An 18,037-nucleotide genomic window follows, 5' to 3' on the forward strand; every position below is an offset into this window, starting at 1 on the left:
TTTTTAATTCTTATAATGCAGTATTAAGATATTACAGAGAAATTGATACAAAGGCCTGAGTTACTTTCATCAAATTCAAGGGTTCTCTAGAATAGCAAAATGAAAACTGTTAAGACTCAAGTTACTAATATTTAATTATTATCACTTTACAAAATATGAAAAGGCTTTCTTATGAAGACATAACTGAAAGTGCTTAACTTTCTTGAAAACATTAACCTATCAAATTAAAATCAAGTTAGTATATGTACATACTATACCATACATATTCACGGAGCGCCTATTATGTGTCTGGCAGGTATTGGGATATAGCAGTAAACAAATCTACTGAAAGGAAAACACAAGACAAAAAGACCCCTGCCTTCAATGAACTTTCATTTCATAAAGATATGAGGTATGGAGAAATAGGAGGAAAACAGGAATATCAATAATAGAAACTCAGAGAGCTGCTTACCTTGTACTTCAGTCCGCCTTTGAAGTAACCAACAAACTCAGTAGATTCATAGCCCTGAAGTTCTCTGCTCTGTACTGGCTTGCCACCCAAGTAGTCATCCATCTGAACAGTGAAGATGGCAGCTGCTGTGCTTTCATCCTGGGAGCACTCCTTTCCTGAAACAGCAAAGGAGACACCTCGGTCATCAAGCTAGAAAAAGGACTAAGGCAGACCTTCTGAAATAAATGGGGAATTTTCAATTCATTTACTTATCAGTATGACAAGTAGTCTTCTACATAAAGATTTTGGCAGAAATAATATATCATTTTGCTAATAACTACAAAAGTTATTTTTGTTCTTGCTTTTTCCAGTTCCTTTAAAATTTTTTTTTTTTTTTTTTCTGTAGGGACAGAGTCTCACTGTACCGCCCTCGGTAGAGTGCCGTGGCGTCACACAGCTCACAGCAACCTCTAACTCTTGGGCTTAACGTGATTCTCTTGCCTCAGCCTCCCGAGCAGCTGGGACTACAGGCGCCCGCCACAACGCCCGGCTATTTTTTCTTTTTGTTGCAGTTTTTGGCCGGGGCCAGGTTTGAACCCGCCACCCTCAGCATATGGGGCCGGCGCCCCACTCACTGAGCCACAGGCGCCGCCCTCCTTTAAAAATTTTTAAAAGAAACACTCCGTCTGAATATACTAGGAAAGATACAACAATATAGTTAAGTGAACATTCATTTGGCCACAGTCAGCGATACCAGATGATGCAAAATTTTGCAATTGGGCTGGGCATGGTGGCTCATGCCTATAACCCTAGCATGCTGGGAGGTCGAGCAAGGTGGATTGTTTGAGCTCAGGAGGTGGAGACCACCCTAACCAAGAGAGAGACCCCTAACCAAGAGAGAGACCCTGTCTCTACTAAAAACAGAAAAACTAGCAGGGTGTTGTGGTGGGCGGTTGTAGTCCCAGCTTCTCAGGAAGGTGAGGCAAGAGGATTGCTCAAGCCGGAGAGTTTGAGGTTACTGTGAGCTATGTCTCCATCACACTCTTCCCAGGGCGACAGAGTGAGGCTGTGTCTCAAAAGAAAAAAAAATTGCAATTAGTTTAGGCTTTATTAGTTTCAATCTTTAGGTTTCTGTAATGTCAATATGTTAATTAGTATTGTATGAGAAAGATGAACATCAGGGGCCATAATTAAATAATTTCAAAGGGAAAAATGAATACAATTTGATCTTACCTCTATTTTGCTTGCATGAAATATCTCTGAAGGAAAAGGGGGTGTAAAGAAACTAGCATGCTGGCATTTATTAAGTGTTACTCCTATAGGTGGCATTATTTCAGGAATTTAATTTTCACAATTCAAATACAGATCGTATCCAAGGTTGAAACAGTTCCTAAGAACCAGCGTCTGCAGTGTACATGAAGGTCAGAGCAAGGACAGTCCTGAGGGAGACTCAAATTTTATAAAAAGCAGTTCAAATCTCTTCTGTATCTGAGCTGTACAAAAATCATAAATAATTCTAGAAACAACAGCTAACACGTATGCCTATTTAGTATCCTACCTATGAGCAAGACACTGTGCTGTGTACCATGTGGATGATCTTATTTAATCCTCAAGCAAACCCATAAAGCAGAAGCCATTTTCTACCATGTTACAATAGAGGAAAAAGAGGCTTACAGAGACGGAGTAGCTTTTCTGAGTTCATAAGGAGATCTATTCCAGAAAAGGACCCAGACTCAGGTCTGTGTGATTCTGAACACAGGCTTTTAGAAACTACAATAGACAAGCAGGTATTGTTTATACTCAGACTCTTCATTAGCAGTAAAACTTTGCGGTGATCAGGGTATCTCCCGAGGATAATTGGTGCATAAATGTTTAGAAGTTATAACAATATACGGTCATAGTTTATCTGAACAACCTGAACTGAGAATATTCACCGAAGCTGAAGAAATCAGTTAGCTATATTAATAAGATAATGTCTTTACGATTTATCTCTTACTTTCACAGAAGACCTGTGTAGTATCTCTTATTCTCAAAGGAGACTTGTGTAGCAAATATCTTCTGACAGGAAACAATCAGTAGCTAGACGTGTACTTGACATGGCAACAATTTTGTGACCCTGCTGTGGTCAGAGGTAAATACTGCATTTAACACACAGGCATTTTGCAGTCTGAAAAGACTCCATTGTCATTCTTCTGCCCATTTTCCCAACCCTAACTGAGAATACCAGAAAGTTATAGATGTAGATTTTGTACCCAAATGCTTTAAGAGATAATCTCAAATCAAGGTTAATATCAAAAGTGTTGAAGATAATGTATTGGACGTGAACATTCTTACTTGACTGCAAGTTGAAACCTGCATCTCTTTAGGTGGACCTAAATGGACAGGTGTGAAGTTGAATGAACTGGAAGTAAGTTAATTAAATTACGCTTTTATTTGTTGATGCTTATGTAATGTGCTAAGCTGGGGGCTACCAGTACAAATAAATTAGAGTCCTTGTCCAAAAGAAGTCGAAAGTCTTAATGAAGAAAATATCAGCCTATGAATGTGAAAATTAGAATAAAATTCAGTTGTGTCACGATGAAATCCTAGGAACTTATAAACTTGGTACATGAATTCTGCTGATGAATTCATTTGGTCTTCTTTTATGAATTCTCCTGATGACTTCATTTGTTCTTTCCCTGTGCTGATTTTAACAATGCCTTTTATGTTTTGTTATCTTAAGATATTAAACATATAATATTACATTATACTTGTATATATGATGAAAACTTCCTAAAATTGTTTTGGAAATATGATGATTTTATATATAAAACAGAGATAAAGAGAGAGGTTCAAAAACTAGGTTAGGTCAGACATGGTGGCTCATGTTTGGGAGGTCAAGACAAGAGAATTACTTGAAGCTATGAGTTGAAGACCAATGTGGACCACATAGCAACCCTCTGAAGAGAGAAGAAAGGGAAGGGAAAGGAAGGGCAAGGGAGAGGGAAGAAAGAGAGAGAGAGAAAAAAAGAAAGAAAGGTTAATCCAATACTCTTTCATGATTTAAAAGACGATTAGCTAAATTAGGAAGGGAGAGGAACATCCCTAACTTGATAAACAGCACCAACAAAAAACATAGGGCTAATATAATGCTGAATGGTGAGAGACTGAATGCTTTTCCCACAAGATTCACGCAAGGCAAGGATGTCTCCTCTCATCACTCTTATTCATCACAGTACAAGAAATTCTATCCAGTGCAATAAAGTAAAAAAAAGAAAAGACATATAGATTGGATGTGAAGAAATAAAAATGTCTCTATTTTGTGATAACAGGATTCTTTATATAGTAAATTCTAAGGAATCTAGCAAAAACTTCCTCTAAGAAATAAAAATTGCATTCAACAAGATAGCAAGGTACAAGATTAATCGGTAAAAAAAAATCAATTGCATGTCTATATAAACACAATGAATATGCACAAACCAAAATTAAAAGCATAATACCATTTACAGTCACTCCTAAGAAACTGAAATACTTAGGCAAAACATGCACAGGATCTATAAGCTGAAAATTATTGCCCATGCAAAAATTCAAAAAAGACCTAAATAAATGTAAAGGTTTACTGTTCATGGATTTTAAGACTCAACATAATAAAGATGTCAATTCTTCACAAACTGATCAAGGCCTAATACTATTGTTATGAAAATCAAAGTACGGTTCATTTGTATGTATGTATGTGTATACATATATCTGTGCCTCACTATATACATTTTATCTAGCTCTCCTAGGAGAGCTTCACTATAGGCACAGGCCCTAGAATAGCTAAAAATAATCCTGGCAAAGCTGCATAAAGTGAAAGGAATCACTCTATCCAAAACTGATAGTAAAGTTTACTCTATAGCTATAATAATTAAAACAAAGTGGAATTGGTGAAGGATAGAACATAGATCAATACATACAGTTTCCCCCAATGATAGTATTTTCTAAAATTATAGTATGGTTTAGTATTCTATAGTATACAAACGTGTAGTATAGTGTAGCTCAGAATTCACAGACACAATTCACCCATCATATTCATATATCTCCAGTTTTACTTGTACTTATGTACCTGTGTGTGTGCATTTAGTTCTAGACGATTTTATCATGGGTGTAAATTCATGTACCACAAAAAAGATGCTGTATAGTTCTGCTAAAATATTACTTATGCTTCCCTTCTTAAGTATACCCACCTTCTGCCTACGTCACTCCTTCCTCACCCTAGCCCTGACTCCTGACAACAACAAATCTAAAATTTTGTATAAATGGTATCATGCAGCATGGAAACTTTGGGTTTTAGGTTTGTTTGTTCTTTTTATCAATAAGAATAATTTCCTAGAGATTCATCTAATTTTTTGTGTGTATTGATAGTTTATTCCTTTTTAACTGCTGAATAGTATTCCCTGGTAGAGATGTATACCAACTTGTTTAACCAGTCACCTGTTAAAGAGTATTTGGGCTGATTCTAGTTTTTGGTTATTCAAATAAAGCTGCTAAGGACATCTATGCTTAATTTTTTGTGTGAACATAAATTTTTACTTCTCTAGGATGAGAGTTCAGGGATACAGTTGCTAGGTCATGTGATAGTTGTATGTTTAGTTTTGTAAGAAACCAGTAAATCCTTTCCAGAGTGCTATAGTATTGTCTATCCCCCTGCACCAGCAATGTAAGTGATTCCATGTCTCGGCATCCTCTCCAACCCTTTGTATAAATTCCTTTTATTATATATTGTAATCCAATCCTATGGATTTTTAGTGCCTTGCAGAAGGCCTAGCACAGACTAATCACTGGATAAGTCTATGTTGTTTTGAAACATATTTATGTAAAGTTAAAACTGGCACCCAGCACAAAGCCAAAGTAATTTTTCTGTTTTTTATTAGAGACCAGGTAAGCCTTTTTCTTAGGCTGGTCTCAAACTCTTGAGCTCCAGCAACCTACCTCTCTCTGTCGGCTTCCCCACGTTTGGATTACAGGCTTGGCCCCCACATCTGCTAAGCATGTAGTGTTAATGCAAGGGGATACATCAAGTAAGATCTTGAGTTATGGGCGGTGCCTGTGGCTCAAAGGAGTAGGGTGCTGGCCCCATATACTGGAGGTGGTGGGTTCAAACCCAGCCCTGGCCACAAAAAAAAAAAAAAAGATCTTGAGTTATGCCAGGGTGCTAAGAAACACTGAGAAGAAACCTGGAAAGATGACTTTCTCTCATTTCTCTCTCATTATAGGTCCAATTTCTTCTGTTTTCCCTGACTCCTGCTTAGCTTGTTTCTTCATTTCTTCTTCATCCCAATCTGACTCCACCTCACACTTCTCTTCCTTAAAACTGATGTCCACCTATAGTGCATAATGCAAGGGTGCATGTCGAATCTATTAAGTATAGAGTATAAATGTCTTAACACAATAATTAAGTAAAAGAGATGAGGTATATATTAACCAGTGTGATGTAAGCGTTCCTAATTCTATATGAAATCAGCACATTGTACCCTATAAATGCATTAATGTAAACATGATCTATGCGTTTATGATTTAATAAAAAAAATTGATGTCCTGATTTCATTTAATGAACAGTTCTTTCCCCCTGAATTTTTAATTCACCTTCCTAGAACTTTCTCTCTATCTGTCTCTCTCCTTGTAAGTTTATCCTAATTTAGATCTTAGAGTAGATTATTATGGATAAAACTCAGTTTGCTTTTGGGAGCTGAAGTAGGAAATGCTGCTGGACTATTTATTTTACTGTAAGCTTTTCCATCTCTCTGTGATTTTTCTCTCAACGACAAGACTCCCCCTCAATTACTCTCATAATTTTGTTTTTCCTCAAGGCTTCCCCGTTTCCCCACAACTACGGACATTTGTGACTCTTACGCAGTTTTGATTGTATTTTACTGATGTCATATCACTTTTTCTCTTACTGCACCTTTGAGATGATGAAACTTCAGAGATGGTTCATAAATTATTCATATCCAAAAGTACATTACACAGTGCTAGGCATGTTGATGAATTAGCTTGCTATTAACATGCTATTGACGTCAGCATTTAAAATCCTAAATGTTTCTGCCCAAAGGATTTCCTATTATATTTTTGAAATTGATGAGCACTAAGTCAATAACTAAGAGCTAAAGTAAATCTGTAAACTCTACAGAACACAGTGCTTAGGGAACTATTTGGATAAGAATGTACAGTATTAGAGAATTGTGTTCAAATCCCACTTGCAGTCTCCTGATGAGGTCAAACTTAATTGCTATCTACCCTGAGCTACGGAATTCTTTTACATTTTATTTAATTCACGCAAAATGGCAAATGTGGCATTTCAGGTACACTATTCATCCCAGATCCATGTTATAGATAAAAAGAATTCAGTGGGGACATCATTAATCTATCTGGCATCATTCATTCTTGAACACATAGTATACATATTAAGATTTCAGTGTTTTCTGGTATAAAATTTAAATAGATTACTGGCTCTTATAACATTTTAATAGGAATAACAATAATGCAATGGGAAAAAATGTGTTAGAACTCAAGACTGAGCTTTCTTCACTCACTCAACCTATAACCAAATGGTATACTTTTAAATCCGATTTTTGTCTACATATTTTTTTGTTTCTTTTTTCTGAGGACCTAATCCAAGCATTTGCCAATGTTTAGACAGACACCAATGTTTTCACTTATTTTGTTTCTTGAATATTCAAATATTCAAATATTCAAAATGGTTGGCTTTCCCGAATTTAAGAATATGTATGTGTGTGTGTGATTTTATGTGTTTGCCTATCAAGCTCAGGAATAAAAATAAAGAAACACAAGCATAGGGGAGGCAAGCTAGTTTTAAAAGAATGCAAAAGACTCAGAGAGTTGGCATGTTGTTGGACAGGGTGTGCCCACCCCGGCAAGACCTCATAGGGAGAGTGTGGACATTCAGGATGTTTACCAGTAAAAGTAGAAGGTGGAAAAAGTGGAACACACAGGCCCAGTGTCCTGAGAGCCTGGAAGGAAAGCAACTCACAGTAATTACTACTACTGAAAGGGCTGTTCTGCTCCACACTGCATCATTGTTAAAACAGATCAATAATAAATTAATAAATAAAAGCAAGGCAGTTTATCTAAATAAATACATAAATTAGCCATATGGAGCTACTTATTAATACAGATAACATGTTTTGTTTTTTCTTTGTTTTTTTTTACTGATACCATCTTAAGACACCAGCTCCCTAATAAACAGGAGTTTTTGTCTGCCAAACAGGCAAGCAGCCAGGTGTGGACAGAATCCTGTTTGAAAGAAAAACAAAACGCTAATCCCTGCAAGTAATAGAGAAACTTGAACTGATGCCCAAAGGCAACAAATAAACATGAATTTATATTGGGGGCGGCACTTTCCACCAGCTGTGGCAAATGTCCACAAACTTGTTTGACTTCGTCCCCATCTTAACAGGCAAATCAGGAATGAACTTGTCAGAAGATGCGCTGGACTTGACTAGCGCCCGGACGCACTGAAACTGCGCTCCCGGGCGACAGTGCCCCTTAGAAACTGTAAGGTGAAAGGGGAAGAAACCTGAGGGACAAGTCTGAAAGTCCAGAACTGGATTGACAACAAAGGTCAAAGGCAGCGGGATAGATCTACTCTGAATCCCCTGCTCCTCGCGTTTGCATCTAGAGAAGAGTTGACTTTGGCTGGGAGAAAGTGTCCAACCCGAAAGGGGCGGCGGCTGCACAATAGCGCGGCTGGCGCAGCGCGTCCGGGTCTAGCTCAGTCTGCGGTCCCCTTTGCCCCTGAGCTTTCACAGACGCTCACGTCCGGCTCCCTGACCTGGCCCGCTCGGTGGTGCTGCGCGCCGCCCTTACCCAGCCAGAAGTGCAGGCGGTAGGAGAAGCCCCGGCTGGTCTTGGCGGTGTGCAGCACCAGGTAGGCATCCCCAACGTAGAAGTCGCCGTAAGCGCTCTGGGGCACCGCCACCAGCTCCAGCTTCTCGATCCTCCAGACCTGCAGCCCAGCCTGCTTGCCGGCCCGGGAGAACTCCTCGTGGTACAGCTCGTGGGCCATGGCTCGGGCACACCACTGCTCTGGGGCGGGTGCCGGGGCGCGGGGAGCGCGTGACCTCGCTCACCCTGGAGTCGGACTGAACCGAGACCGGCAGGAGGGACGCGGTCCGCCCTGACTTATAGGGTTTCCCTCCCAGGAGGCGGCGCCCGGACACGGGAGGGGCCGAGTGCCCGGGCCGGAGCTGCGCCCGAGGATGGGCTCCCCAGAGCGGGCGCTGCGCTCCCGGCTCCCACCCTTCCGCGGGCCGGGAGCGCAGTCTGCGTCCCTGAGATCTTGAATCCCCCGGGAATCTATTACAGAAACGCGACCAAGTACCTCCTCCAAAGAAAGACTTTTTCTGTGGCAACCGAGGGAGGAGAGTAACGATGAAAACTGCTTGGCATTCCCGCGTGCACACCCAGTACCACGTCCTGAGGGCATTTTCCCTTCTCCCCCTAATCCTGATATTCTGGATCTCAGATGTGCCTGTCACGAGGCTTGGGGCGCTGAAAGAGCGCACCAGCCCTGCCGCGCCCAGTGGACGTTTCTCTAGGAGCAAGACCTATGGTTCTTCTGGCCCTGAAGAATAATTCTTTCTTATAACAAGGCTTTCTCCTCTGATAGAATCACTTGCCGTTAGATAGCAGAGGATTGTGCCAAACAGGCATACCGGAAGAATTTTAATGTCTCCTTTAAAAAAAAAAAAAATGGGTGGGGCCTTGGTGTGTGTCACACTTTATGGGGGCAAGACATGATTGCAAGAGGGACTTTCCCTAACAATTGCAATCAGTGTAACCTGCCTTATTGTACCCTCAATGAATCCCCAACAATAAAAAAAAAAAAGTTTAAAAAAATGGCTTTTTGAGCAGCAGTCATGCTAGTTCATCGACTCCATCCTTTCATTGGCCAATCTCTCCATTTCTGATGGCCAAAGTGTCTGTCTCTGTCTTCTCAGTTTGAAAATAACATGAAAAGCCGCATGTTAGGTCTCTTTTTTGGAAAGGATGAAAATCTGGAAGATTGGCTGTCCTGCCTGGGAGCAGAGCTCTCTCTGTAAATTCCCAGGAGTTCTGTAGCTGTGGTTAAGCTCTCTTGCCACCTGCCTCATCTAGCCAAGAAAGTTGCTGGAAAAAACAGACTCTGCCCCCCTGGGTGTTCTCTCATAGGGCTGTTTGTAGATGTAATTTTATGCTTGGCCTGACTTTTGAGTTACCTATTACCTAGCTTCCAGGTGCTAGTTTTCTCGTTGTTTTACCTAAATTTTTGCCTTTGCAGCAAGCAAAACACTGCAGACCACAGGTGGAAAATTACTCTTTATTTTGCATTCATTTAAAAGAAGGTGGTGGGCGGCGCCTGTGGCTCTGTGGGTAGGGCGCCAGCCCTATATACCAAGAGTGGCGGGTTCAAACCTGCCCTGGCCGACTGCAACAAAAAAAAATAGCCAGGCGTTGGGGGGGGCGGGGTTGTGGGGGGGGTACCTGTAATCCCAGCTGCTTGGGAGGCTGAGGCAGGAGAATCGCCTAAGCCCAGGAATTTGAGGTTGCTGTGAGCCGTGTGACGCCAAGGCGATAAAGTGAGACTGTGTCTCTTAAAAAAAAAGAAGCAGCAGCAGCTGGTGTAGCCAAGGATTCTGCTTTTGTTGAAAAAGCAAATTGCTAAGGATGTAAAGAGAAGGAAAGCAGATTTTTAGGCATGTAAATTTTTTTAAAACTTTTTCCCAAATTACAGAAGTTCCTGGGAAGTCACTAATATGCGTAATGTACAATTAGATTTTTCCTTAATTAATTTATGTTTTTAAGTAGGTTATTACATGACCATGGTAAAAATTTTAGAAAACAAATACGTGTAATAAACAATCTCCCTTTCACCCGCCAGCCAGTTGCTTTCCCAAAGGCATTAAGTGACCAACTTTTTAGGTATTTTTTTCAGAAATACTCTTTTACCAAGAAGAATATATAGTCATTTTTATTTGTTTAACAGAAATGGTAACATACACACCATTCTGAATGTATGTGTGAGTGTGTATTGAAATCTGGCGATGCTTAATAGAACCTCCTGGTAAAACCTACCCCAGGGAAAGACATTTCCCATTCAATGAGGGAATGTGTGTGTGTGTGTGTTATCAACACACAGTACTCAGAAAAGTTACCCCTTTCTACTGACCACGTGGTACCACACCTTCTAAATGTGCTATAATTTATTTATTCTGTCCAAGTTCACAATATAGGGCCAAGCAAAAACTTCCTTGTACACCTCTGAAGGTTTGCTGGAAAAAAAAGTCAATTCACAAAAGGCAGATTAACAAGAGCAATGCCGTACACATTTATTAATATGCATGCACAGAGTGATTGCCCCACAATGCAGTGGGTGCAAATAGATACATATGTGTGTACCTTTCTTTTTAGGGGGAAGGGAGATAAGGAAGTGTGGATGATGTTAACAGGGTAATAAATGATTTTTAGGGGAATTCAGAGGGCTTAAAGAACTTACAGTCACCTGGGCCAAAATCTGTTGGATCTGCAGGGCTGACCATAATTTGTGACAAAAGGCTGCTCAGGTGTGTTATCTGTGACTTAAGCCTTTCTTCCTGATATGTGAATTCAGTTAATGAAAATTCAGAGAAGGAACCAGAGTTCTGTCTTTGATGGGTACAGAGTTTAGGCAGATAAGAGAACTTGGGAGAACTACCTCATCCTGTGCTTTGTGAGAGAGAGAACTGGGTGAGAAGGGACAGAGAGACCTTGAGCCTTCTTCAGTTCAGCATGTTAGAGTGCCATCGTTGGGGGTGTCAGTTTCTGAGCCCTAACATTAGACTTTAAATTTTGTGTATATTTTGCCAATACAATGTTACAAAGAACATTTTTGAGCATACTTTATTATGGATATGCAGTATTATAACTATGAGATAAATTCTTAGAAATAGGATTGCTAGAATGGTTGGAATTAAATAGTTTTGGTGACATTGATGATAATAATAAAAACAATCACTACTGTTTATTGGTGTTTGGCAATTATGGGTTATGGCACTAAGTGCCTTGACATTTGTGTCTGTTACATAGAAAATGTTCCAGCCGGGCACAGTAGCTCATGCCTATAATCCTAGCACTCTGGGAGGCCGAGGCAGGTGGATTGTTTAATCTCACAATTTCGAAACCAGCCTGGGCACAAATAGAGACCCAGTCTCTACTAAGAATAGAAAAACTGAGGCAAGAGGATTGCTTGAACCCAACAGTTGGAGGTTGCTATAAGCTCCGAGGCCATAGCACTCTACCCAGGGAAACAGCTTGAGACTCAGTCTCAAAAAAATAAATAAATAAATAAAAATAAAAACAGAAAAGGAAAAAGAAAAAGAAAATATTCAGTAATTTGGTGTTACAGGGATTTCCCTTCAGGACTGGTCAGGGATCTCCCATTTTTCTAGGGCTAAGCAGGCTCATAAATTGGTCTCATTGCAGACCACATCTCTAGACACAAACAGGTTCTCTGCAGGCCACATGCTCTGGACAGACAAGCTCATAAAAAGCAGTGTGACCAATGCCTCATCTGGGCTGCTGCTTCTGGCGTAGGAAACACACCCTACTCTTCTCCCAGAGCAGAGAGTCATGCCTCATGTGGGACCATATTCTTCTGTACTATGGCAGTTTTTTTTTTTTTTTTTAACTTTTCTTGAGACAGAGTCTCACCATGTCACCCTCAATACAGTGTTATGGCGTCCTGGCTCACAGCAACCTCAAACTTTTGGGCTTAAGTGATTCTTTTGCCTCAGCCTCCCAGTAGCTAGGGCTACAGGCGCCCGCCACAACGCCTGGCTATTTTTTGTTGCAGTTGTCATTGTTGTTTAGTTGGCCAGGGCTGGATTCGAACCCGCCAACCTCGGTGTATGTGGCTGGTGCAGTAACCACTATGCTACAGGTGCAGAGCCTGCACTATGGCAGTTTTAAAATTAAGCCCCTGGTACCAAATAGTTGTGGAAATATTCCAGATATACATTCCATCTCCCTGAAACCTTCTGCTAGCAGGATAGGAAAGGCCGTATATAAAACCCTGGACAGAAGGCCCTAGTGAGCTACCCGCTTGGGTTCCCCCTTTGGCTTACTGGAGGCTTTGATTTTCTTTCCTATCTATCTATCAATCATCTATCTATCTGTCTACCTATCTATCAGTCAAACCAGTCTTTTCACTTACTTGTGTGGTTCATTCTTGGACTCCAAGATCAAGGACCTGGCAGAGAGAGAAATTCCAGCTACACTAGGAACTGTAATTAGGTGGTGCTGAGCTTCCTTTTGCTCCCTTAGATATCTTCTCCATCTTTCTGCATCTTCTGGGCTTCCTTTGAGGATGACCTTTAAGAGCTAAATCAACTTGGCCCTGGTGCCCTCTACTTTGGGTTGGGATTTGAAGGCAAGAAGGAAAAAGGATACGGAGATCAGAATATTTATTTCCTTGGCTCCCTCCATCACGGTGACCTTTGCCTGCCTTTGGGCCTCAGCAATTGTACTCTCACATACACTATCTCTTTTGGTTTTGTTAGGTAGATAGCTGGAATCTAGCTCTCTTAGGGAACGAGGCCTGGGGGCCCTCATCTCAGGGCAGCTCACCAAATTGCTCACACCTGTAAAGGAGGACCCACGCTACCTACCAATCTACCAATCAGAACTTAGTGTGTCAACTGCAACAGGATGTAGGAGACTCTCTAGCTCACAGGACTAAACCCCACAAGTACTATAGAGTCTGATAGGTGACCCACAACAGCCTTAAGGCTAATTATCCTGTCATTAGCCTAAATCTACATCGTGGTCCACAGCCCCTCACGGGCCCTCAGGGAGGCTCATTGTAATCCACAAGCATGTAAGACTCCAGTTTTAAGGTGATTTCTAAACCACAGAGAGGCCCAACCCAGACAATATAAAAGAGAACCCCCAGTCATAACTAAGGCCTTTTTTTTGTCAGGACAAGGGGGTCTGTTGCTCTTTATAATGAATGTATCTTGCTTTCTAAAAATTCTTACTCTGTAAACCTATTTTTTTTTCTTCAAGAAACTGTGTTTCATGTTTGCCTTACTTGGGGGTTTCTGGTCATCCTTTGGTCAAGACTACCCCAAGAACAAAGATGCAGACAGCTTACTGGAATCCAAAAGTTTCTCTGCCTCTCCACTTCTATACATAGCTTCTAAAAATAAGATCTCCTGGAATTTTCCTATTTTTTATTCATGCTCTGTGGTAGGGTGACTTTTTTTTTTTTTTAGACCAAAGTAGGCAAACAGCCAAAGTTTATTAAAACTTAGTACATTCCATAAAAGGCACTGGTCTACCCCCCTCACAGGGAGAAAACCCTGGGTTTAACAAGATTTTTCCTCTTTATGCTGACTTCCTAAATATGTTATGGGGGGAAGTAAAATATTTATAATTTTTATTGGAAAGGGGAAGACATTTCCAGAATGGAGAGTCCTCTTCTTTATTATCCTTGTAAGCCAATTTCTGGGGTTAGTCATGGTATTTTTAAACAGTCATGGAACAAATATATATAATATTCACTATCTTTATAAAAATGGGTGACTTAAAGATACTGTCATCTTGTGTGCATACACCACAGACCACTGGGGGTTTTTTTTGTTTGTTTGTGGGGTTTTGGTTTTTTTTTTTTTTTTTTTTTGAGACAGAGTCTCACTTTGTTGCCCCCTGGTGGAGTGCTGTGGCATCATGGGTCACACCAACCTCAGCCTTGGGTTCAAGTGATTCTCTTGCCTCAGACTCTCAAGTGGTACAGGCACCCGCCACAATGCCCAGCTACTTTTATTTTTATTTTTTGAGACAGAGTCTCACTTTGTAGCCCTCGGTAGAGTGTTGCGGTGTCACAGCTCACACCAACCTCAAATTCTTGGGCTCAAGCAATCACCTGGCCTAAGCCTCCCAAGTAGCTGGGGCTATAGGCACCCACCACAATGCCAGCTATTTTTATAGACGAGGTCTCGCTCTGGCTCAGGCCTGTGAGTTCAGGCAATTCACCCGCCTTAGCCTCCCAGAGTGCTAGTGATACTGGAACTTCGTCTTCTCTCCTGGCTGGCACACCAATGTGATACCGGAGTTTCAGGTTCTTGGTCTCCGCCATTTCAAGAATGAATCCACGGACCACAGGATCAGTGGTAAGACAGGGTTTATTCACAGAAACAAAAATTACAACTTACAAAAAACCAAAGCTCCTGGCAGAGAGAACCCAGTAGGGGAACAAGCTCTCCTGTTCTCTCTTGGAGGTCTATCTTTGGGCTCTCTGCTCAGGGATTTATGTAGTGGCAGGGGGTTGTTTTGCTGGAACTCAATGTTGACTTTTAGGGAGTGGGTCTTCATCAGTTACAGCCAGCTGTCCAATGAATTCTCAGGCCTTGGAAACTTAAGTGAAATCCACCAGTTAGAATTGCTCCCAGGAGGAGACAGCAAGGTGCCAGTGTCTCCCCCCACAGGTGTCCACCCTTCCAGCAAGTTGGTTCTTCCAGCCAGGGCAGCATCAGCACCACCAGGGCTAAGGCTGCAGGTTGTGGTACCACCTGTTGTGCATCACTAGGATTGCAGGCATGAGCCACCACACACAGCCCCCCCCCCCATCTACTTTTAGAGAGGGTGTCTCACTTAGGGTGACATATTGATGAATAAATGTTATTAGCTACATTCTCTTTCTTTCTTCCTAACCAAAATAATGAAAGGTGAGTATGATAATCCTCATTTCACAGATAAGAAAACTGAGTGAGGTTTTGGAATTTGCTACAGGTCATCCAGCTGGTGAGTAGCCAGAGGGGAATTCAAGCACACTCTCTCTAATTCGAAAGTACTTGCTCTTTTCACACAACCTAATCTTTCAATCCAAATTATTTAATCAAGATTTGTTCACTTAGGAATACTTGATATTTTTATTTTCTTCCACCTTGTACCTACAGAAGCTTCTGATCTAGTGTTTGCCCCATGCAGTACTAAGAAATTTAGTTTTAACTTTGTCAATGAGCCATTATATATCTTGGTTTCCTTATCTATAGAGTGAAATCACCTGTTCTCTTCCTCATAGGGAAAAATTATCAAAGCTAGTGTTCTAAAAAATCAGAGTCATCACTTAAGGTTAGTTTCAATTTTAGTGATCATTTCTTTCTTGAAGATATAATAAGGAACTTTTGCATAGACAAAAGTAAAATTGTTTCTAACTCAGGCCGGGATTAGAACAAACCTACATGCCTGGGATGTAAAATTTAAGGAAACCCTAAGACAAAGAAACAAACAAAAACAAATCAAAACTTCAGCAATCAAGATTAATATTCTAAGGGTGTATTTTTAAAGTCAAAATTCATGCAAAAAATTATGATAAAAAGTAACATTTCAAATACAGGTGGTTGTTGATAGTGCTTGGATAATGTAGCTGACACTAAAGAAAAATACTGAATCTACCTTTACTCAATTTTTATAATTAGTTCCTTTTTTGCATTAATTTTGATATATAAAAAGGTTCTGTATTAAAATACTATTTTACTGGGAGGCGCCTGTGGCTCAAAGGAGTAGGGCGCCAGCCCCATATGCCAGAGGTGGCAGGTTTAAACCCAGCCCTGGCCAAAAACTGCAATAAATAAATAAATAAATAAATTCTATTTTACATACTAAAATATTTGATTACTTTTTTTTTTTTTACATCCTCTTAATTTTGTGTTTGAGGCAACTGCTGGACTCTCTTGACCCTAGTCTTTTCCTGACTAAGCTCCAGCCTCAAACTTCCAATTCTTGCTGGACATAGCTACCTAATTGATCCTGCCAAGGTCAGGTTTTGCTTGTTCACAACAATCTTATCATTTCCTCAAAATGTTCTTTTCCTCTTTTTTTCTAATTAACAGCAGAATTTAATTTTAACTCAGCACTCTTGATTATCAATCAACAGGGCTCTCCCAAATCTATCCTTAGTTGCTCTTTCTGTGTCTGCTTGGATTCTTTTCTTCAGTAAAGACATGCAGGTGGCCTAGTTTACAACATGGCTTTGACCTGGGTCAAATCTTTGATTCCACTCTTTAACTGATTGAGTTTGGGCAAATAACTTACCATTATTGTACCTCAGTTTTCTCATCTCTGGAACAGGGATACTGGTAGGATTGTCACAAGGATTAAATGGATAAATATATATAAACCTGGAACAATACCTGGTACATAGTAAGCAAGAGAAAACTCGACTGACAAGTGGGGCAACTAATTTATTTCTCCAAAGATTTTCCTCAGAGAATGTTTCCAGGGCTAGTTCCGGTAAGGACTACTCATTTCCTACACACAAAAAAGCCCTCCAGAACCAGGCACCATTTCTGATCCATGTCTTTAATCTCTCTTTTTCTCATACCCTAGTTTCCTAAAAATAAAGAATTTGCTTCCCTTTGTGTTACTGACTTTCTTCTTCACGGTATAATGAAAGCTTCATATTTTCATCACCATTTTTCCCTGGATCCACTAAATTCCAGCATCGTCTGCACTCCCAGTGTCCTGGATATGCTCTTATAATACAGCAGGTACTACACTCCTTAATGTGTTTTCTCTCACAGCATCATAGGTTCACTGAGAGATTTATATATCATTAATTTATTTCCTGGCTTTATGGCAATACATGATGACTAGGCATGACTAAATTGGTTTGGGATTAAATTACATTTACTTTTTCATCAATTTACCAATCATCAATTTACCAATCACCAGTCTTTTACTAAAAATCAGAAAGGTTACAGTTTGGAGCCATATGGTTGAATTCAAGGTAGATATTCTAGACTATTAATACCCAAGAGAAAACAATGCATAGTTTAATTCTTGAAATGCATAACAATGCCAAATAATGTAATTGATTCATTGTGCAATTTGGTAGTATGTGTTGGTTAAAATAAAAAGCTTCAAGAGATATTTATCCTAAAATGTTGGGGTTTCAGGCAGTTGTCTACATTCATGCTTCTTGGTGTGTTCTTGGCCAAAGAATGACCATACCAAAAGCAAGGCAAGCATGAAATGAAGTTTATTGAAGAAGAGAAAGGTAGGTTTATAGAGCAAGAGCAAGATATAGGTTTACAGAGCAAGATATGTTTAGCCACAGACAACAAGTGGGTGCTGTTGTCATAACATATAAAGGGCTCTGAGTATGGTCTGGTCCTGTACTGCCCAGATTGGGCCTTCCTGCTGGTTCAGGCATCACCATAGTACAACTTTGATGGACAGTTAACAACATGATAATTAGCCTTAGGTTACTCTAGGTGACTTTCCAAATTTTATTGCTCTTGGGTTGCCTGGCCACATCTCCTTCCAGGTGTGAAGTTCCTCTGGATAGGATCAAGGTGGGGCAGTACCAAGTCTGGGCACCCACCCTTTGCCCCCCAGGAGAGCCTGCAGTCCAAACTTTCTACCTAACAAAATCATAGAATATCAGATTTGAGAGATGTCTTATTTTATTTTATTTCTGTTACTGCATCATGACCACACAATTGTTGAAACTAAACATGTGAAAGACAGGAAGTGTGCTTTTTTCCCCCTAGGAAAGGGAAATGCTTTAAATGTACAATTTATTTGCTTTCCTTTGATTATAAATGATGT

General features: G+C 40.4%; 1 protein-coding gene across 1 annotated transcript in view; it reads right to left on the bottom strand.

Moving 5' to 3' along the window:
- The window catches only part of SCIN (scinderin), an 88,337-nt gene extending 79,075 nt beyond the window's left edge, over positions 1-9,262 (bottom strand). Inside the window, exons 1-2 of the mRNA XM_053609508.1 lie at positions 8,276-9,262; positions 452-606 (exon numbers count right to left, since the gene is read on the bottom strand). Coding sequence (XP_053465483.1) covers positions 452-606; positions 8,276-8,474 — 354 coding nt within the window. The 5' untranslated portion in view covers positions 8,475-9,262. The remainder of the gene's footprint in view (positions 1-451; positions 607-8,275) is intronic.
- Positions 9,263-18,037: the final 8,775 nt, after the last annotated feature.

The sequence above is a fragment of the Nycticebus coucang genome, chromosome 11 (genome assembly GCF_027406575.1).
Source record: "Nycticebus coucang isolate mNycCou1 chromosome 11, mNycCou1.pri, whole genome shotgun sequence".
NCBI lineage: Eukaryota > Metazoa > Chordata > Mammalia > Primates > Lorisidae > Nycticebus > Nycticebus coucang.